Source organism: Pelodiscus sinensis, chromosome 2, assembly GCF_049634645.1.
Source record: "Pelodiscus sinensis isolate JC-2024 chromosome 2, ASM4963464v1, whole genome shotgun sequence".
Lineage (NCBI taxonomy): Eukaryota > Metazoa > Chordata > Testudines > Trionychidae > Pelodiscus > Pelodiscus sinensis.
In genome coordinates, this window is record NC_134712.1 from 100,350,098 (window position 1) to 100,372,230 (window position 22,133).

Here is a 22,133-nt window from a genome sequence, read left to right on the forward strand (position 1 = left end):
ATGGCCTCTGCTGCCACGCTGCTGCCTGTGAAGGCATGGCTCTCCCTAAGCTGGAGCTCCAGGGCTGCCGCCAGGGCTGAAGTTTTGCATCTATTGCCACTGCCCCTGAGCCGGGGCTGGAGCTCCACGACTGTCGCTGCCAGTCCCCAAGCTCTGCAGCTGAGGTGGAGCTTTGCAGCTGTTGCTGCTGGCCCCCAAGCTCTGCAGTGGGGCTGGAGCTTTGCCGCTGCCAGCCCCTTGCTGCTGTCCAGCCAGAGGAGCTGGAACTCACTGCTGGTCCTCTGCTTCCTCCCTCTCCCCTATACGGGGCTTCCGCTCCTGCCCCAGCCTGATTTTCCTATACCCACTCTGTGGTCCAGGAACATCCTTGGTCCTGCTGGACTGTGGATGTTGCTGTACCAGAGAGTCCTGGTTAAGAGAGGTACAATCTGTATTAAATGGAAACATTGTCTCTGTCTCCTGTATCCCATAAATCTACATCTTTACAGAGTAAAATAAAACTGAGTACAGGCAGTCCCCGGATTACGTACCAGATAGGGACTGTAGGTTTGTTCTTAAGTTGAATCTGTATGTAAGTCGGAACTGGCATCCAGATTCAGCCGCTGCTGAAACTGACCAGCGGCTGACTACAGAGAGCCCGAGGCAGAGTTGCTCTGCCCCGGGCTTCCTGGAATCAGCCGCTGATCAGTTTCAACAGGCTGAATCTGGACACCAGTTCTTACATACAGATTCAACTTAAGAACCCCAGGCGTCCCCAAGTCAGCTGCTGCTGAAACTGATCAGCGGCTGATTCCAGGAAGCCCGGGGCAAAGCAACTCTGCCTCGGGCTTCCTGTAGTCAGCGCTGGTCAGTTTCAGCAGCGGCTGACTTGGGGACGCCTGGGGCAGAGCAGCTTGGGTGCTGCTGGGTTGCTCCAGTAGCGCCGCTCCTCGGCGCTACTGGACCAACCCAGCAGCACCCAAGCTGCTCTGCCCCAGGCGTCCTGATTCAGCCACTGCTGAAACTGACCAGCAGTGGCTGAATCAGGACGCCTGGGGCAGAGCAGCTGGGGTACTGCCGGGTTGGTCCAGTAGCGCCCAGAGCAGCGCTACGAGACCAACCGGCAGCGCCCCAGCTGCTGTACCACAGGTGTCTGGAGCAAAGCCGCGGAGCATGGGGGCAGCGGGACAGCCCAGACGTGCCGCGGCTGTCCTGCTGCCCACGTGCTCCGCGTCTTTGCTCCGCGTCTCCCTGGTCTGCTGGTCTCCAGCAGACCAGGGAGATGGGAAGCAAAGCGGAGCAAAGCCGCGGAGCACGCCGGCAGCGGGACAGCCGCGGCTCGTCTGGGCTGTCCACTGCCCACATGTTCTGTGGCTTTGCTCCGCTTTGCTCCCCATCTCCCTGGTCTGTTGGTCTCCAGCGGAGCAAAGCCGCGGAGCACGCCGGCAGTGGGACAGCCGCGGCGTGTCTGGGCTGTCCGCTGCCCACGTGTTCCGCGGCTTTGCTCCACGTCTCCCCAGACTAGGGAGACGGGGAGCAAAGCTGGGGAGCACGCGGGCAGCGGACAGCCCAGACGCGCTGCGGCTGTCCCGCTGCCGGCACCCTCAGAGGCTTTGCTCCCGTCTCCCTAGTCTGGGGAGACGTGGAGCAAAGCCGCGGGCAGCGGACAGCCCAGACGCGCCGCAGCTGTCCCGCTGCCGGCGTCCTCAGCAGACCAGGGAGAGGGGCAGCAAACCCCGTTCGTAACTGCGGATCCGACATAAGTCGGATCCGCGTAACTCGGGGACTGCCTGTGGTAATAGCTGATGCTTATAGGCTCCATTTACTTGGTACTTCAGTTAGCTTTGCAGCCTGTAATGTTCAAGCAAAATAATTTAGAGTTTCACATTCATTGATAATCTCCTTTTTCAGATGTTTTATGCCTTCAGATAATTGCAACTCAGGAAAAATCTGCCCCACAGTGCTACACCACTGCAGCTGCCAATGGCATAATTACTCCACCTTCTCAAGATGCATAAGCTACATCGGCAGGAGAGTGTCTCCTGCCAACTAGCTCTGATGTGCACAGTGTGAAATTTTCATCACTAAGGGGAAAGAGAAGCTCTTTGTCACTCCTGGGCAATCATTAGTTAGATAACTTAAGTAGTCATATAGGCCTGCCCTACATTTTTTTTTCTGACATGATTTGCAAGCAACTGGCCTATTTCATCTTGTGATTCATTTCATAATAGTATTTGTGCATTTTTATATTGTTGAAATTTAGGCCAAGATTTTCCAAAATAATAGCCTTCAGCTAGACTCCTAAAGCTGTATTTAGGTATTTAAATGGCCTGACTTTTGAAAGTGCTGAACACTGAACAGTTACATTGATAATCAGCATTCTTGAAAATTACACATCAGTGCTTAAATTAGGCTCCTTAACCCATATTTTAGGCTTTAGTTTTTGAAAATCTTGGGGGGTTTTTTGTTTAGCTTGTGTTTTTAAAAAAAAAAAATAGGATTACCTGATATTTTAATAATAGCTATATTGGAATTCTTATGTGAAAAGGAAGATTGATCAACTCAAAGCATATTTTCTCTTACCCTGGGTATAGTTTTGAATTTGTTGGGAGTATTCTCCTTTCAGGTTTATGACTATTAAATACTAAGGCTATGTCTGGACTACATTCCTCTTTTGAAAGAGGAATGTAAATGAGGCAAATCGAATTTGCAAATGAAGCACGGATTTAAATATCCTTTACTTCATTTGCATATTCACGCCCAAACGCATTTTTGAAAAAGGGTATTTTGAAAGTGAAAGTGCAGTCTAGATGTGGTTCTTTCAAAAAAGGGGTATTTTTCAAAAGAACTGCATCTATACTGGGCTTTCACTTTCGAAAAACCCTTTTTTGAAAAAGCGCTTGGGCATGAATATGCAAATGAAGCATGGGATATTTAAATCAGTGCTTTATTTGCACTTTTGATTTGCCTCATTTACATTCCTCTTTTGACAGAGGAATGTAGTTTAGACGTACCATAAGACTTTTTGTTTAGCTATAATCTCTGGAGGATGAATATGAGACCAAATTACTACAGGCAGTCCCCGGGTTACGTACAAGATAGGGACTGTAGGTTTGTTCTTAAGTTGAATCTGTATGTAAGTCGGAACTGGCGTCCAGATTCAGCCGCTGCTGAAACTGACCGCCAGTTCTGACTTACATACAGAATCAACTTAAGAACCCCAGGCGTCCCCAAGTCAGCTGCTGCTGAAACTGATCAGCAGCTGATTCCAGGAAGCCCGGAGCAGAGCAACTCTGCCTCGGGCTTCCTGTAGTCAGCGCTGGTCAGTTTCAGCAGAAGCTGACTTGGGGACGCCTGGGGCAGAGCAGCTGGGGTGCTGCTGGGTTGCTCCAGTAGCGCCGCTCCTCGGTGCTACTGGACCAACCCAGCAGCACCCCATCTGCTCTGTCCCAGGCGTCCTGATTCAGCCGCTGCTGAAACTGACCAGCAGCGGCTCAATCAGGACCTGGGGCAGAGCAGCTGGGGTGCTGCCGGGTTGGTCCAGTAGTGCCCAGAGCGGCGCTGCAGGACCAATCGGCAGCGCCCCAGCTGCTCTGCCCCAGGGTCCAAAACAAAAGCCTGGTCTGCTGGGGGGGGCACACTAGCTGCGCCCTCCCCCCCAGCAGAACAGGGACACGGGGAGCAGAGCCGCAGCGGCAGCGGGGTGCTGCGCCTCTGAGGCTTTGCTCTGGCAAAGTCTCAGAGGCGCAGGACCCCGCTGCCGTTGCGGCTCTGCTCCCCGTGTCCCTGGTCTGCTGGGGACCGTCCCCAGCAGACCACAGGCACCGGGACTGAAGCGGCAGCAGCGGCGGTTCCCTGCGCTTCTGAGGCTTTGCTCTGGCAAAGCCTCAGAAGCGCGGGAACCCGCCCAGTGCCCCTGGTCTGGTGGAGATGGTCTCCAGCAGACCAGGGGCACCGGAGCAGCTTACGAACGGGGCTTTCTCGCCCCGGAGCTCGCATGTAGCAATCCGCCACCTCGAGCTCCGGGGCGAGAAAGCCCCGTTCGTAAGTGCGGATCCGACGTAAGTCGGATCCGCGTAAGTCGGGGACTGCCTGTATATGAGATTGCTCCCGCTGTTTTTTTTCCAAATTATGTGTTTTATTTAGGTAAAAGAACCTAGATTGAAATTTGGTGTAATACACAATGTATTCCAAAATTTAAACTTTGGGTGGCTCATCTTTTTTGCTACTGGAACTAAAAGGGACAAACAAAATGTAATTGCTATTTTTTTATATTTTAAAGATTTTTTGTAATTAACTTGAAAATTCTTTCTAATGATCATAAAACTTTTTTTAAAAAAATCCAGAAAGGTTATTGCTAAAGTAACAAGTAAGAAGCGCTGCAAATTGCATGCCAGCTGTTATAGGTAAATGAGTAGACTCATGCATTGATTTTTCAAAAATCATTCATGTTTAGCATTCATGCACACACACACAGTCAACCCAGAGTATGTTTTAAATAGTAATTTTAATAGAAAATAAAAACAAACCACTTTTTTTCTTTCAGAAATCTCTTCCCATGTGGTGACTCCATGGTGTGCATTATTGATGATCGAGAGGATGTTTGGAAGTTTGCACCCAATTTGATAACTGTAAAGAAATATGTATACTTTCAGGGCATAGGAGATATTAATGCACCACCTGGATCAAGGGAAGCTCAGATGAAAAAGAAGGGTAACTTCAATTTATTTATAAGCAGTAGCTACTAGCGAACCAAAACCATGCTAACAAAGTGTTGCCTGAGGCTATAAATCCCGGAAAAACTCTGCACACCCAGGGAATGTGTCTGCTGTTCCAATTTTTTTTCAGAAGAGCAGATGCGCTTTTTCGGCATCCCTGTAAACCTCGTTTTATGAGGAAGAAGGGATGTTACGAAAAAGGGGTTTTTCCTGACTTTTGGCCCAGTGTAGATGTGCCAAATGTTGGAAAACCCTCTTCCAAAAAAAGAAGTGGAAAAAGCTACGCAAATTGTGGTTCGCAGTTTGCATAGCTTTTTCTGGAAGAACAGTGTAGTGTAGATATAGCCTGAGACAAATTAATAGTGGGAGTTTCAGTGTCTACCAAACTCATCCATTTTGCATTGGATAGAGAATTTTATAGCAGAGCTCAGGCCCCCCATGGGCAGTGGCTGCTGCCAGACACCAGCCTCTATCTGCAGCCAGATCAGGCCCCCGTGGAAAGAGGCTGCTTCGCAGCAGCCTCGCCTCCTTTCCATCCCCCTGGTAGTAGCCTCTATCCACGTGGAGCTCGGACCCCCACAGATATGGGCTGCTGTCACTCTACACTGCTGCCTCTATCAGAGCACCTGGTCGGCACAGGGAGATGTTTTTTTAAACTGGCTCCCCTCGCAGACCGGCTCCTGGGGACTATCAAATAGTCGTGTAACCAATAAGATTTCATACAATTACATGACTATTCAATTACGCTATATCTAACATCCCTAACATAGACATGTTTCATTATAGGTCAAAATCATTTAATATGTGGAAGAGAGGGAGGATGTTTCTGGAAACATAATTGAAAGCTCCTCCTCTTGGGAGGATAAAAAATGGAAATGTCATCTTTTATTTTTGTGTGTGTGTGTGTGTGTCTCTCTCCAGTAAATCATTCTTCAAAAACAACTGAAACATCTGATCCCCCAGTGGTACCAACAAAAGATTCTGAAGAAGTGAAGAATGTTACATGTGCGGATGAACAAAGCAATGGGCTTGGGAAATCTACAAAAGAAATGTGTACTACAAATGGTAGTAACTTTATGAGCAGTGAAACTTCTAACTGGGGATTGAATTCCAATGATAAATTAAATGATAGAGACTCCGTAAGTGATACCATTGATTACAAAACAAATGCTGCAACCATTAATGATTCAACAAATGTTAAGGAGTCTCAGATTTCTTCAGAACTAGATAATCGGACAGTTACAAAGAAGCAGCAGATCCAAGACAAGGCAACAAATGACTTGGACTTTGAATTATCTAGTGATAGTGAAAGTGACAATGGATTAGATGCTAGGAAGTCCTCATCCTCTTCCTCAGATAGTGACAATGAGGGTAAAAGAAGCTGGAAAAAATCAAAGCAGCCTGTACAAGATGATAATTTGCAGCAAGAATGTTGCATTGATGTGAGTGTGGGGAAGGATAGTCAAATGAACCATTCAGGGGAGGCAACAACTTCACCAAGTGTATATGCTCATGGCAAGACAGTTGATCTTGAAATGCAAGAAGAAAGTGAACAGGTCAGCCTTTGTGATTTAGGAAATGGGTGTGCAGACAAGAAAGAAGCAGAGACAGAGTCACAGAATAGTGAGCAGTCTGGGATTACAATGGGCGAATCTTTAGATCAGAGCATGGAAGAAGAGGAAGAAGAGGACACAGATGAGGATGACCATTTAATATACCTCGAAGAGATCCTTGTTCGGGTGCACACTGATTATTATACCAAGTATGATAAATACCTGAAAAAGGAGATCCATGAAATTCCAGACATAAGAAAAATAGTACCAGAATTGAAAAGCAAGGTATTGGCAGATGTTACCATTATATTTAGTGGACTCTATCCAACAAATTTCCCAATAGAAAGAACCCGAGAACATTACCATGCTACAGCACTTGGAGCTAAAATTATAAAGAACCTAGCACTGAATGCTGATGATCCTAACAAGCCAACCCATCTGATTGCAGCAAGGGCAGGTAAGTAAGTGAAATTTATCAGTTTCCTCTTAATAAAATAATGAGTGAAAACAGTATTTTCAGTAATACAAAAAGTTGGCTGAAGAGTTGAAAGGACTTCATATATTTGCTGTCTTTCATGTTGGCTTAAATTATAATGGAGAATAGCTTAAAGATTTACTGAAAATCATTTTAAAAGGTCTTTGTATCCTTTTTGCTTTCATAGCATTAAGCTCTTGTTTGTTTTTCTAAAAAAAAAAAAAAAAAAAAAAATTAAAACAATTATCTGGTCTTTCCTGGTCTTGAGTGTGTCACATGGAAGTGTATTAGCTTTCACCTTTGAAAGGGGAGAGGTGTTGCTTATTCAACTAAGATGATGATCTATAATTAGGTATATTTTAAACTAGAGTAACTGAAATGAAATAAGTGATAACCAGTCTTGACTTAGAATTCTCGTCTCACTTGCCCAACTTTCATTCCTCTTCTTGTGATACTGCCATTTCACTTCATTCCCAGCTTTTCCTTGTCTTCCAGGCTAGACAAGACCCGAATTCCTAATGTGGTTAAGAAATAAATCTAACATGCCTTTTAGTCCCTCTTTATACACAATGAAGAAGCAAAGAACATGAGTCTAGTCCAGTGGTCACCAAACCAGTAGATCAGGATCTACTGGCAGGTGATCTTGACTAGTTTGGCCAGGAAGCTATCAAGTGCTGGCATTTCAGTTGCCCTTGCACACACTGTCATGCTGATTCTGGAGCTGCAACACTGGGAGCCTCCTGCTTGCTATGCGGGCTCTGGGAGGGAGAGACGGAGGGGGCACTGATGTTCCTTTCCCCCCTCACTTCTGTACCCTGTTGCCACACAGAGAGAAAGGGATGGAGGGAGCTTGGCAATGCAAATCTGTCACTCTCTCACATTGTGTCTCTGTCATTCTCACAATCTCACACTATCCTTCACTCTCATCTCCCTCCCGAACACATACATGTGGGGTTGTTGTTACTTTTGCTGCTTGCAGAGGGTGTTATTTTTGGTTTTTGACTGATCAGTGCATTTCATAATTTTGATTTCTCATGCTTAAATTTAATTCTTTGAGTAGTGAGTTCTCAAATGCTTAACCTGTCATGGCTGGAGTAATTATCCTTCTGGTAATTGCTGCTCCTGGAAGTGGCTGGCAAGTCTCTTCAGCCCTTGAGAAAGGCAGAGCAGGGGGTCTCTACATGCTGTCCTTGCCTGCAAACACCACTCCTGCAGCTCCCATTGATCAATAGCGGGGAACCGTGGTCAGTAGAAGCTGTGGGCTCAGTGCCTATAGATAAGGGTCAGCACATGGCACCATGGAGTCACTGCTATATATGCCAGCAGTTTTCAAGAGTGGTGCAGGGTCAGGGCAGGAGTAAGCCTACTTTAACCCCACTGCTCCACCACTCAGAAGCCATCTCAGTTAACAGTGCCTAGCCAGAGCCTGCTTCCTGAACCCCTGTCCCAGCCCTGAACTGCCTCCTACACCCAACCTCCTGCTCCATATGTGAGTTCCCCTGCAGCCAAACTCCTTCCTAATGTTTGCACCCTGGACCCCAATCTCCCACCCTGGGCTAAGCCCGGAGCCCCTCCAATATGCCAAACCCCTTGGCCCAAGACCAGAACCTGCACCCCAATTCCAGCCTGATGAAAGTAAGTGAGGATGTGGGGAGGAAGTGGGATGGAGTGAGCAGGGTGAGGCCTCAAAGAAGGGGTGAGGCAGAGACAGGGCCTTAAAGAAGGGGCAGGAAGGAAGCAGGGCAAGGGTGTTTGTGTTGGTGGTAGATCTTACGTGCATTTAAATTGAAAAAAGTAATCTTGTGGTTAAAAAAGGTGGAGACCACTGGTCTAGTTTTTTCAGTCACTTTGGTTTATTTTCCTAGCCTGACAAGTTTCTTATAAGATTAGAATATATGCAAGAAATAAATATTTTGTTTTAAAGGCTTGCAGTGTAAAAATATCATAGTGTATTTTTGTTAATGTGATGAAGGTTTTTCCACCCAAATCTATAACTTCAGTTCAAGCTCATAATATAATTTCCAATTTAATAGTCCAACCAATGTAGTCTTTTCTTGAAAATAAATATTTTTTTCATATTGATCATGAGTTCTGCACTGAAATAATGGTAATTTTCAGGTCCCCAGGCTTTGATTTTTTGGCACACACTGACAATTTTTTTTTCTGAACTTGATTTCAGTGATTTAAAAACTATTTTTTTTGTCTGGATGAAAGATTATTGAAGTCTCATCTTCACTGCCAAAAAAGAAGTGTTACTGGAGTGGCATAACGACCTTAGATTAGCTATCTCATTGTAAAACCCTAGTGGAGACAAGGCACAGGTAGCTTTTACTGTGGCATAGCCAAGTAAGGTATCCCAGTGGACAGGGTGGATGTGTGTAGTGTTGATGTTGGCTAGCTATATTGAGGTAAAAGCTGCTTGAGCCTCATTTTCACTAGGGATGTAAAATCCCATTTTACTCATTAAATGATTTAAAGGATACCTTCCCTCCTCACACAGAGGACAATGGCCATCATGGCTGGGCTGGAGTACCTGGCCTGGGCATGACACCAACAGGGGCTGCCTACCAGGCTGGAACACCTCCCGCCCATGGTGGTCCCATGGTGGGTGGGGCGCTGCTCAGGCCCCACCAGTTAACCAGAACAGGTGAGCCTTGCCTGTTAAGGGTGAGGCTTACTGGTTAACCATTCACATCACTAATCTCCACTAGACTTTTACAATGAAATAGATAACATTAGTTATCACGCTTCAATACAAGTGAAGTGTGAGGATGTAGCCAAAGTGTCCACATTGGGAACAGTTTTAGATTGAGTAGAGTTGGGATCCCCAAGCCTGCAGGTGTACTAGTTGGGATTGTGCATTCATATAAGTATCATTTTGTGAATGTGTTTGATGCACATTTTGAAAGGTTGAGTCACAGTATTTTATGATTCCTCAGGCTCTGCTGCAGTTGCTCTTGAGCAGATCTTATTCTGGGAATTGTGCTGATGTCAATGCAGTTCTATCAGCTAAGAATTATTCACAAAATGTGAATTGCATTCCATTGGAAATGTAAAGAACTTAATGGTATTGTAGTCACAAAAATCACTAAACTAATCTCTTGTGTGTTTCTTCAGGGCTTTCCATTCCTGATGCTAAATCATAAAATGTCTCATTTCAAAGAGGCTTTGCCTCTAATGCCACTAATCTGTTTTGTTTTTTGCATAAAGGCAATAATCTTGACTTTATGACCAAAATAATTCCATGACAATTTCGCTCAAGATAATTACACACTTGTGCTTGCAGAATAAGTAGTAGTTCGGGCAAGAGAAAATAAAGCTTGTATGTTTGACTGAACAAGTATTAAAGAAAGAATACAGGAAAATAGTATAACTTGATTTTTGTATATGTACTTGTCTTTTTCTCTGGTGGTGCAAAGTAAATCTCAATCTACTGTAGTAGGAAAACCTAGTTTTGAAAGATTACTTGAGTGGAGAGAGAATCTATTGGTGTTGTAATAATTAAGGATGTTAACTAACAAGTAATGTACTAATTGAGTAGTCGATGGAATTTCCATTGACTACTTGACTAGTTGATAGGCATTTCCGCATTCTTCCTTTGAAATGTCACAGTGAGGGCTCTTGTATATTTCAAAGGAGGAATGTGGAAGTCTGTGTGCAGTCTGGGGCCAGTGGGAAGTCCCGCTGACTCCGGGCTCCACTAGGGTGCTTACCCTTTGAAATGCACAAGAGCCTCTGGGGACCCTTGGGCATTTCAAAGCAGAAGCATCTGCATAAAACCCAGAGTCAGCGGGACTTCCCAATGGCCCCGGGCTACATGCAGCATGCCAGCTTTGAAATGTACAAGCATCCCCAGTGGGGGCTTTTGCCCATTTCAAAGCAGAAGCACCCTCATGGAGCCTGGGATCACCAGGGGACTCAGAATCCCCTGCTGACCTCAGGGTCCATGCTGCGCTGCCACTTTGAAATGCTGCGCTGGAGCCTGGGATCAGCTGGGGAGTCCCCAGCTGATCCTGGTTTCTGTGGAAATGCTGCGTGGTGACCAGGATCAGCTGGGGATTGATCCCAAGCTTTGCACGGCATTTCCACAGAACCTGGAGTCAGCTGGGGACCCCAGACTCTACGTGCTTTGAATGGTTCTGCGCTGTTTGCTCGGCATTTCAAAGCAGCAGTGCTGCACATAATCTGGGATCAGCTGGGGACTCCCCAGTTGACTCCAGGTTCCGTGGAAATGATGCAGGGAGCTCGGGGTCAGCCAGGGAGTCGCCAGCTGACCGTGAGCTTCACTGGACACTTCTGCTTTGAAATGCAACCACAGCATTTGAAAGGGGCAGCACCACATGGAGCCCAGGGTAAGCTCCATGAGGCGCTTCCACTTTGAAGTACTCTTCTTCCTTCCCTTTGCTGCCTCTATCTGATGGGTGGAGGGAATCGACTATCCTTAATATGCTTAGTAATAATATACATATTCTGACATGGATTTTTTTGCTGTTCTGTACGGATGAAGAGTAAGGGAACTGAAGATTCAGTTTTCTGGAAAACATCCTTGTGTATATTATCATCTAATTTGTAGACCTAGGCATAGAAACTTATTCTGCGGGGCTATTGTTCGTACCTAAAAATATTTGTATTAGTGTTTGTTGTTCAACAGCGCAATTAAAACCGAGAGTAATTTTGACTGCTTTTTAATTGTGATTTATCTTGTTAATTGTTTGACAGCCTTAATTTTATATGAAAACTTCATCTGCAGAAATAGATGGCTTGTGGCCCCACACTCACCAAATAGAGCTTCTGTTCTTCACTAGCAAGTGGATATTTTTAGCCTCATCTGATTTTTTCAGATGAGTATCTAGATCCTCAGACTCTTACTCAATAACATTATTTAAAAACCAACTAACTAAAGTTATTTTGACTACATTGGTGGTTTTCGTTACTTTGCTCTCAGTATTTCACTTACCTCAAGTGAAATATCTCACTTACCTCCCTTACAAATTTTTACTGCAAATTCTAATGCTATCTTTTTGCATGTCTTCGAAGACTTTAAACTTACAAGCTTATGAGAGAGAACGTAAGGACAGTCCTGCTGGATCAGACCAATGATCCATCCAGCCCAGTATCCTTTGAATTCCCTCCAAGAACTCTAATAGATTGGTGAGGCATAATTTCCCTTTACAAAAGCTGTCAGTTCTTTTCCAATATGATGTATTAATCTATCTGTCTAATTCAGTTTTTTTACTGTAGCTTCATCCAGTTTGCCTGGTACTGAAGTTAGGCTTACTGGCATGTAATTCCAGTATCACTTTTGGAGCCTTTTTTTAAAAATTGGCATTACATTATCCCCCAGTTATGTGGTAGAGAGGCTGATTCAAGTATTTGTTATGTACCACAGTTAACAGTTCTGTAACTGAGTTCTTTTAGAACCTTTGGGTGAAGAGAGTACAGTGTTTGGGAGACTGTTGGGGTTCTGGAGGGGATGGGGAGCCAGAGGCAGGCTCTGTCCAGGAAGCACTTACCTAAGCAGCTCTCAGTCAACAGCATGCTCAGGCAGGCTTCCTTGTCTGTCAGCAGCCCCAGACAGCTCAAAGCAGCTGGCTCTTTCATGTGGTTGACTCTCTGCACCGCAGGGGGAGCCTTCATACACTGCCACTGTCCCCCCAGCAAAATATTTCAGCTCCATTTGACCAGAAGCCAATTGGTTTTGCGCTGTGTAAAGCCCCCGCCTTCCCATCTGCAGCACAGAGAGCCACAGGAACAGCTAGCCACTTTCAGTGGTTTTGCTCCATGTCACAGGGGTAGCCTGTGGCATGGATTAAAAGGCTTGGCAGGCCAAATCTTGCCCACCCCTTGATTAGTTAAATTATCTTGCAAGAGATAATATCCTCCTTTGTGTACATACAGTGAGCCCTTAAATCTTGTTGGGGCATTTGGTCACTACCAACATGCAAATGAGACTTTATTTCTTGTATCCTTGTGTACAAATTAACTTTACATATAGTACAGCCAAGAAAATATTTCTAAACTCTCCACAAAATTGTTTCAGAAATATGCATTAGTTTCAAGTTCTGGTGGTTCTTGCAAGGAATTGTGCAGATAGTTTCCGGATATGTATATTATGTTGCTTTGTAAAATTGCCCTCTGTGGATATATTTTTAGCTCTTGTTTTTCAAAAATACCTGTATTTTACTCAATGCTAGCTGAAGAGTAAGGCTCAGAATACACAGAAAATATTTTGGAAGCTTGCTTTTTTGTTTCCGGAACGTAGAATTTCACTACTAACATGATTTGTTAGGAGTAGGGATATAAGCAGCTAGTCGAGTAGGTAGTCAAATGGATACCTGACTCCTCATTTCCCCCCCCCTTCTTTGCTGCCTCTGGCACAGACGCAGCAAGGGTGGGGGAAAGCAGGAGTCAGTGCTAGGGGAGATGACTTAAGTTGGTTCATCCCAGCAACATCTCTGTGGTGCATGGGGTGGGGGTGGGAGACCAGGGGAGGCAGAGCTGAAGCAGAACAGTCCTGGCTCATGCTGGCCCCAGAAGCTACCCCCGCTGCACTTCTGCATTTTAAATGTAGTAAGAGCTGGGTGGCTCTTTCTACTTTTAAAATGCAGAGACACTGGTCCAGGACCTCGTGCAAGTCAGGACTGCTCACGCCAGGTCTGGGACCTACTCCTGCCACAGCTCTGCAGTTTAAATAAAGTAGGAGCCAGGCTACTGGCACACCCGGCTCCTACTACATTTAAACTACAGAGCTGCAGTAGTAGGACCTGGTGGGAGCTGGGACAGAGTACCTCCCCTTATCAACTAATTGTGTATTCGATACTGTACCAACTGCATGATTAGCCAGTTACCCACTTCTTAACATCCGTAGTTAGGAGTGTATGGTGTAAGGATGTTAAGGACTAGTCAGTTCTCCCTACTTGTTGTGTTACGTTATGGGTACACTGAAGAAATTTTGCCGATCTGTCTTTTCTTTAGGCAGTCCTGCCTCTTTAACACTTTCTACACGGATACCATATGTCTTTTTTACCACTCTCATAACAACTATTGACAAATGTACCAAAAGACTACCTGAAGAGAGCTGCCTGGGGGATTTACGGATAATTGTGGCTAGCAATTAGTTTGAAGTACAATCCTTGCTCCTTACATGAAATATATCAAGTGACAAAACAAATAATATGCTTGGAGGCATTTTGTGACAAAGTCCATGACACACAGCAACAAGAGATCCAAGGGTGTCAAGAGTCTAAAACAGTGGTTCTGGGCCATAGACCTCTAGCTGCCTGGTCGCGGCAGCACTGGGGGCTGGGGCTGGGGTACACTGCTCCTGCCATGGCCGTTGGGAGAGGCGTGTCCTGCCCTGCCTCTCAGCCAACCAGCACTGGGCAGGGACAGAGTCTCTTCCCGGACACAGAAGAGTGCTTTGCTGCACAGCGGGAGGGCCATGCAGAGCCTGGCATGGCAGCCTTAGAGTAGCCATGGCCTGGGCAGCAGCTCTCAGCTGGTGGCTGGGAGGTAGCACAGGCCTAGTGAAGGGGGCGGGGCAAGCACTGAGGACTTGGAGGGTGGGGCTCTGGGGATGAGGCTAGTACTAAGGAGCTGTAAGAGGCTGGGGGCTGACAATGGGGGGCACTGTGGCATCGAGGTTGGGAAGCTGGCAGATAGGGTGCTCTGAGGGTGGGACTAATAGTGGGGGGGCTATAGGGGCAGGGCTAGCCCTGGGGAGTTTTGGAGATGAGGGTTAATATTGGGGACTAGGGACTGGCACTGGGGAGGGCTTGGGGTGGGGAGTTGGGTGCACTGGGGTTCTTGTGGTGAAGGGCTTTAAGGGGTAGAGGGCTGGCACTGAGGTGTTTGGGATGGTGGGCTGGCACTGGGAGGCTCTGAGGGCAGGAGGCTGGCACTGCGGGGGTTGGGTGCAGGGGACTCTGGAGTCATTGACTGACGCTGGGGGGATAGTGGAGGGGTGGGGAACTCTAAGGGTTAGGGCTAGCGCTAGAGTGTTTTGGGGTCGGGACTTTTGGTGGACCGGTAATATGTTGTTCACATGTTTACATATTCATTTGTATAATAAATATGCAAATAAAATGTTATTGGTCCACCAAAAGTTTGTGAATGGGTTTGCTGGTCCCTGGCATAAAATTGGTTGGGAACCATTGATCTAAAACTTTTAAGTTGTGCACTTTGTTAGCATTTAACATCTTCATCTGCTATCACTTATTCTATCTGGACTTTTGTTTCGTGTGTACTATGTTCTTGAGACTGCAGCACAATGAGAATTTCATCCTTTCTTAGATTTTAAACTCTTTGGCACAGGCACAGCCTCTATTTCTGTCTCCATAGTTGTATTACAACTAAACTCTGTTCCAGATCAGGATATGTGGGTATAAAATAATGTAAGTATCCACCCTTACACACAGGGACTTTAGTGTGTTTCTTTACTGTCTCATAATATCTGAGATAGACAGCACAAGGGACATCCCCTTGCTATTTCCCACATAGTGGTAGAGCAGTAATAAGCAGAAAATTTGAATGTCCCCTTTTAAATATACAGTGGGTTTCTATGCTCTGTGCTGTATAGTCTTGATAGCCCTTTTCCTTTTTTTGTGGACATATGTTCTGTTTGAGCTTATCACTTTAGGTAAAGTTCCTGTTCTAGCAGGATATCCATTTTAACATGGGGGAAAAGGACTAAAATTAGTATTTTGAGTTAGAGGATCAATTACAAATGCTTGTCGTTTAAGAACCACATGAATTTTTAAAAAGGGCTGTAGAGGTGATCCTGGCATTTACAGACCGGTAAGTCTAACATCAGTACTGTGCAAATTAGTTGAAACTATAGTAAAGAATAAAATTATCAGACACGTAGATGAACATAAATTTGTTGGGGGAAAGTCAACATGGTTTCCATAAAGGGAAATCATGCCTTACTAATCTAGAATTCTTTGAGAGGTCAACAGATATGTGGACAAGGGAGATCCAGTGGATATGGTATAGTTAGATTTCCAGAAAGCCTTTGACAAGGTCCCTCACGAAAGGCTCTTAAGTACAATAAGTTGTCATGAAATGGGGGAAGGTCCTTTGATAACTGGTTAAAAGACAGGAAACCAAGGGTAGGAATAAATGGTAAGTTTTCAGAGTGGAGAGGTAACTAGTAGGGTCCCCCAAGGGTCTGTCTTGGAACTCATCCTATTCACCGCTTTCTCTAGATAATTTATAAATAAGTTGAACAGTGAGGTGGCAAAATTTGCAGATGATACCAAACTGCTCAAGATAGGTAAGCAAAGCAAACTATGAAGAGCTTTAAAAAGATCTCCACAAACTAAGTGATAGCAAATGAAATTTAATATTGATAAATAAAAAGAAATACACACTGAAAAAAATAATCCCAGCTCTACATACAATATGACGTACTCGAGAGGGGGATCTTGGCATCATTGTGGATAGTTCTCTGAAAACATCCATACAGTGGGCAGTGGCAGTCAAAAAGCAAATACAGTAGACTTCCAATAATCCAGAACCTTTGGGACCTAGGTGGTGCCGGATTATCGGATATGCCAGACTATCAGGAGGTACTATAAAATGGTTATATATACACTGTATATAGTATACAGGCAGTCCCCGGGTTACGTACAAGATAGGGATTGTAGGTTTGTTCTTAAATTGAATCTGTATGTAAATCGGAACTGGCGTCCAGATTCAGCCGCTGCTGAATCCGCTGTAGCAATCCGCTACCTCGACCTCCGGGGCGAGAAAGCCCCGTTCGTAAGTGCGGATCCGACATAAGTCGGATCCGCGTAAGTCGGGGACTGCCTGTATACTATATATAAAGTGTTTTAACCCTTTTTATTGTACATACTGTATACAGTATACTGTCATGTTTTATTTTAACTCATTTTTTACCCTTTTCGCTTGGTTCAGCTGCTGCTGCCTTGTGATTCGTTTTTTGCCAAAGCTCACTCGGCTCTTGCCATTTTGATTCTGGACTCTCGGGAGTGCTGTACGATTGGATGCCGGACTATTAGAGTTTTACTGTAGAATGTTAGGAATCATTTGAAAAGGATAGAGAAAAAGAGAAAATATCTTATTGCCTCTATATAAAACCATGGTACACCCACATCTTGAAAACTGTGTACAGATACGGTTGCCTCACCTCAAAAAAGATATGTTGGCATTGGGAAAGGTTCGGAAAAGGGCAACAAAAATGATTAGGGTTTGGAATGGGTCCCATATGAAGAGAGATTAAAAAGATTTGGACTTTTCATCTTAGAAAAGAGAAGACTAAGAGATGATATGATAGACGTCTATAAAATCATGACTGGGGTGGAAAAAAGTGAATGAGGAAAAGTTATTTACTTATTCCCACAATACAAGAACTAGGGGTCACCAAATTAAATTAATAGGTGGCAGGTTTCAAACAAACAGAAGTTCTTCGAGTGATGTCCCTGTGGGTGCTCCACTGTAGGTGCTGAGCTTGCCCCAGCGCCACAGATCGGAGATTTTTCCCTACCAGTATTCGGCCGGACCATGCATATGCGGCGGTGTTTCACAGCGTTCATCCTCTTTCATATGGTCGCGCGGTCCTGCTCCCTCCAATTCCTCTCAAACGCCTCTGGCCGCAGACAGGAGCTGCAGATGGTCTCCTTAACTTTTCTCCTCTTCTCTTCTTCATTCGTGAGAGTGTCTTGTCTTAGTTATAGTTTACTCATATTATAATTCTTTCACTCGTATTCCATAGTTATCGTTTAAAAAAAAAATCTCCTCTGTTTCTTTCCCCACATTTGGATATTCATAGTTATAAGTAGATAGATATAGACATAGTTGAACCCCTGTTCTTACCTCCCAGTTTAAAAAAAAAAACACTTTAAACATAAAATGCCTGTCTCACCTGGTTTTAAAAAGTTTGACACATGCCAGGAGGCAATGCCCGCTACTGATGGCCATTCGACCTGTATCTGGTGTCTCGGCGAAGCTCGTGTCCCACAGAAATGCCCACATTACACAAAGCTGACCACAAGGGCCCACCAGAACACCGAGATGAGGCTGCAGATAACTCTTTGAGGCTCTCCAGCCAGCAGGGTTGGAGCGTTCGGTCTTCTGAGACCAGCCACCGAAGCGTAGAACCTCATCCCCTACAGCCGTTCTGCCCAAAAGACCCAGGGCGTCACCAACTAGGTCTCTATCTGCTGTTTCGCAGAATAGAGTGAGTGTTGGAGACAAGCCAGGCACCTTGGGTACCACAATGCCGCGTTCAATGACTCTCACGGCTTCTAAAACAAAGACACTGTTGGCTACGGCACTGACGACTGAAACGAGGCCTACCTCAGCACCAACGGGGGGGGGAGGGGGAAGAGAGAGATAGAGATGTTTGTCCCTCTCTCTAGCTGCAGAGGACTCGGCCAGAGACACCAAGGAGGACAAAAACCCAAATTCCTTTCCCAGTTTGAAAGTCCCACCTATATTCCTATTGGCCACTCCATCTGGGTAGGTGTAGTTAACCCCTTAATCCCCAGGCTGCTGGCTAACCCTCATAATCATGACAGACGACACACTGGGAACTTTTCCGGCATGGTCACTCAGATGATCACTACTCGATAGACTGTACTATCAATCCTCTTCTCCAGACGAGGCTGTCATTCCTGGGGACATCTCTCCTCCTGACGACCTCAGGCAATTCCAGGAACTTTTTAAAAGGGTAGTAGTCAGCCAGGAGATACAGCTAAATGAAATAAGAGAAGCAACACCATCTCCTCAATAATCTCCAGCCCCAGAATAGGTCTAAGATAGCAATATCCCTGGATGAGGCCATACTTGAGGTGGCAGATGAAATCCGGCAAACCACTGCTTCTGCACCACCTACCAGCTGAACTCTTTGGTGGTAGATGTGGACCAGCAGAGATCTAAAACACCACAGTACAAACATTCCTCTATTGACAGGGATGTAAAGAGGCTTGATTTATTGGGCAGAAAAGTATACACATCTACAACATTAATGCTCAGGATAGCCAATTACACTGCTCATTTGTCCAACCACATATTTGACAATTTTACTAAGTTCACACCACTCCTGGACCATCTTCCAGAGTCAAAAAAGCCCATACTGAAATAACGCGTACAGGAGGGCTACACTTTGGTGAGAACAGCATTCCAAATAGCAATGGACGTAGTGCACACACTCTTTCGGTTGACAGCTACGGCTGTAGTCATGAGACGAGCTTCCGACCTCCAATCAGCGGGAGTCCCAAAGGACCTGCAAAATAAGGTAGAGCACTTACCATTCAATAGAAACAAACTATTCACTGAAAAGACAGTGTATTACACTCCTCAGAGGATTCATGCATGACCCTCCGAACATTGGGGATGTATACCCCGCCATATAAAAGGCGTCACTATACCCCTTAACAACGATGGTACGATTACTCGTATGTTAGACAACAATGGCAGCATCAACAACGTGCCTTTGACCAACAATGTACACGTCAAAGACTTCAGAGACGTCTAAACCAAGGGAATCGTACGCAGACCCAACTGAACAACAAGCAGCAGGTTTGACTCCTCAGTCGAGGGTATGCAAACAGTCTCCCACATTGGCAGCGGACATCACACCCACTTGTTCCACCACCATCTGAGGCCCTTCTACCCCAATGGGCCTCCATCACCACTGACAAGTGGGTGTTGGAAATAGTTAATTCTGGCTATTCCATACCCTTCCTTGCTATACCCCCTAACACCACCCTACCCCGTCCCTCTTCAGGGATCCTTCTCACGAGAGCTTGTTACTCACCAAAGTCAATCCTCTACTCTCCATAGGTGCAGTGGAAAAAGTTAGATGAGTTCAAGGGGGGGGGGGTTCATTCCCATTACTTCCTCATACAGAAGAAGTCTGGTGGATGGTGACCAATATTGGATCTTCAGAAATTGAACAAGTTTCTTTGAAAACAATTATTCAAAATGGTGACCCTTGCCTCTATAATAACCGCATTGCTTCACGACGACTGGTTTGCTGCTCTTGACCTCCAAGATGCATATTTTCATGTTACAATTCATCCTTCATACAGGAGATTCCTCTGGTTCACAGTCGGCATGAACCACTTTCAATACAGGGTCTTACCCTTTGGTCTCTCTGCCCCCAGGGTATTCTCAAAAATTCTGGCTGTAGTTGCCGCACACCTCTGTCAAAAAGGGGTGATCATCTTTCCCTACCTAAATGACTGCCTATTGAAGGGACGGTCATTCACTGAAGTCGCAGACGTGGTTCAGACTACCATACAAACCTTCCATACTCTTGGACTACTAATCAATGAACACAAGTCTGTTTTTCATCCTACTCAGGAGCTGGAATTCATCAGTGCCCAGCTAGATGCAGTCACTGCAAGGGCATACTTACCCCTCCAAATATTTCAGTCTATCCAGAATTTGATAGAGGTCATTCAAGGCATTCTTACCATCCAGATAATCACTTATTTGAAGCTCATGGGCCACACGACTGCCACAACATATATGGTTCGTCATGCTAGACTACACTTTTGCAGCCTACAACACTGGCTAGCGTCTGTGTTCAATCACACGAAGCACAACATACACAACTCAGTGACAAGAATCTCTCCTACAGTCCCTCAATTGGTGGACGGACCATACAAATCTCCTCCACGGTATGCCCTTTCGCCAGCAACAACTTCTCCTGTATATCTCCACCGATGCCTCCCTTCTTGGCTGGGGAACACAAATGGGTGCCATGTCCGCCCAGGGCAGTTGATTACCACACAAGACACGGCTCCACATAAATCTTTTGAAACTCCGGGCAGTCTTCAACGCCTGCAAGTATTTCCACACTCACATTCGCAATACCACTATAAAAATTCTCTCAGACAATGTCACAGCAGTGTATTACATCAACCGCTCTCGCTCCTTATGTGCGGAAGCAATCCATCTATGGAACTGGTGCATTCGACATGGCATCATACCTGTAGCATCCTACTTACATGGCATCACGAACATTGCGGCTGATATCCTGAGCAGGCACTTTGCGCTAGATCAAGAATGGGAGCTCCATGACGGAGTCCTCCACCTTCTATTCCAAAGTTGGGGCACTACCCTCATAGATCTTTTTGCCGTATGTCACAACAAGAAATGCGACAAATATTGCTCCAGAGCTGGACTCAGTCACGGGTCTCTGGGCAATGCGTTCCTCCTCGACTGAAAAAGGCTTCTCCTGTATGCCTTTCCGCACACAGTTCTCATTCCCAAAGTATGCAAAAAGTCAAGACGGACAAGGCCACCGTCATATTAATAGCACCAGCATGGGTGCATCAACACTGGTTCCCCTTCCTTTAATGCATGTCACCATGCAAACTGTACCCACTTCCAGCTCTCCCGGACCTTCTCACCCAGTACCGAGGGTCACTGTGGCACCCCCAAATACACACCTTACAGCTCATGGTATGGCTCCTAGTTGGCTAAATCCCTCCTAAGCCCTCTGCTCCACACAGGTCAGAGAGACAGCAGAAGACAAATCTATAGCAGAAGACAAATGACCAGAACCACTTGCCTCTCAAAATGACACAGATTTGCTTCGTGGTGTTCAACAACATCTGCTCCCACATTCAGCTCCCCTTCATGTCATCCTTGACTATATGCTGTACTTAAAGCACATGGGATTGACTTTAGCTTCTCTCAGGGTGCACCTCGCAGCGATTTCCGCTTTCAGACAGCCTATTGAAGGCACCTCCCCATTCGCCCACCCAGTTACCAAGAGGTTTATTAAAGGACTTATGAATCGAAGTCCCCCTTGCAAACCCATTCCTCCAGTATGGAATTTAGATATAGAACTTGGGGCTCTAATCACACCACCATTCAAACCGTTGGCTACTATACCCCTACATATATTAACCATGAAAGTAGTTTTCCTCCTCACCATCATATCAGCATGCAGGGTCAGTGAGTTATTGGCGCTCATGGCAATACCACCATTATGCCATTTTCAGTAAGAATGGAGTCGTTTTAAGGCTTCACCCAGCATTCATCCTCAAGGTCTGTTCAGACTTTCATGTCAATGAACCGGTTGTTCTACCATCCTTCTATCTGAAACCACACGCCTCGTTGAGTGAAGCGTCGCTCCACACACTCGATATACTCAGGGCACTCACTTTTTATATAGAACATACGAAATCTTTCAGAAAATTAGACTGACTCATTGTTTGTCTTGCCGAGCGATCAAAAGGACAGCCAATAGTGTCTCAGCGCATCTCAAAAATTATAATTGCTTGTATTGCCAAGTGTTACGCTGCAAGACGCGTATCTCTCCCAACGCAACGTAGGGCCCACTCCACTAGAGCGATGGCAGCATCAACAGCCTTCCTCAGGGGTGTGTTTCCTTTAAAGACATTTGCAGGGCAGTCACCTGGTCATTAC

The 22,133-nt window shown here is 45.6% G+C and overlaps 1 protein-coding gene across 2 annotated transcripts in view; it reads left to right on the top strand.

Annotated features, from left to right (window-relative positions):
- CTDP1 (CTD phosphatase subunit 1) overlaps positions 1–22,133 on the top strand; it is a 185,856-nt gene that overhangs the window by 35,598 nt on the left and 128,125 nt on the right. For both annotated transcript variants that reach the window (XM_075921112.1, XM_075921111.1), the window contains 2 exons: positions 4,526–4,692; positions 5,619–6,707. In XM_075921112.1, the coding sequence (XP_075777227.1) occupies positions 4,526–4,692; positions 5,619–6,707 (1,256 nt within the window). The remainder of the gene's footprint in view (positions 1–4,525; positions 4,693–5,618; positions 6,708–22,133) is intronic.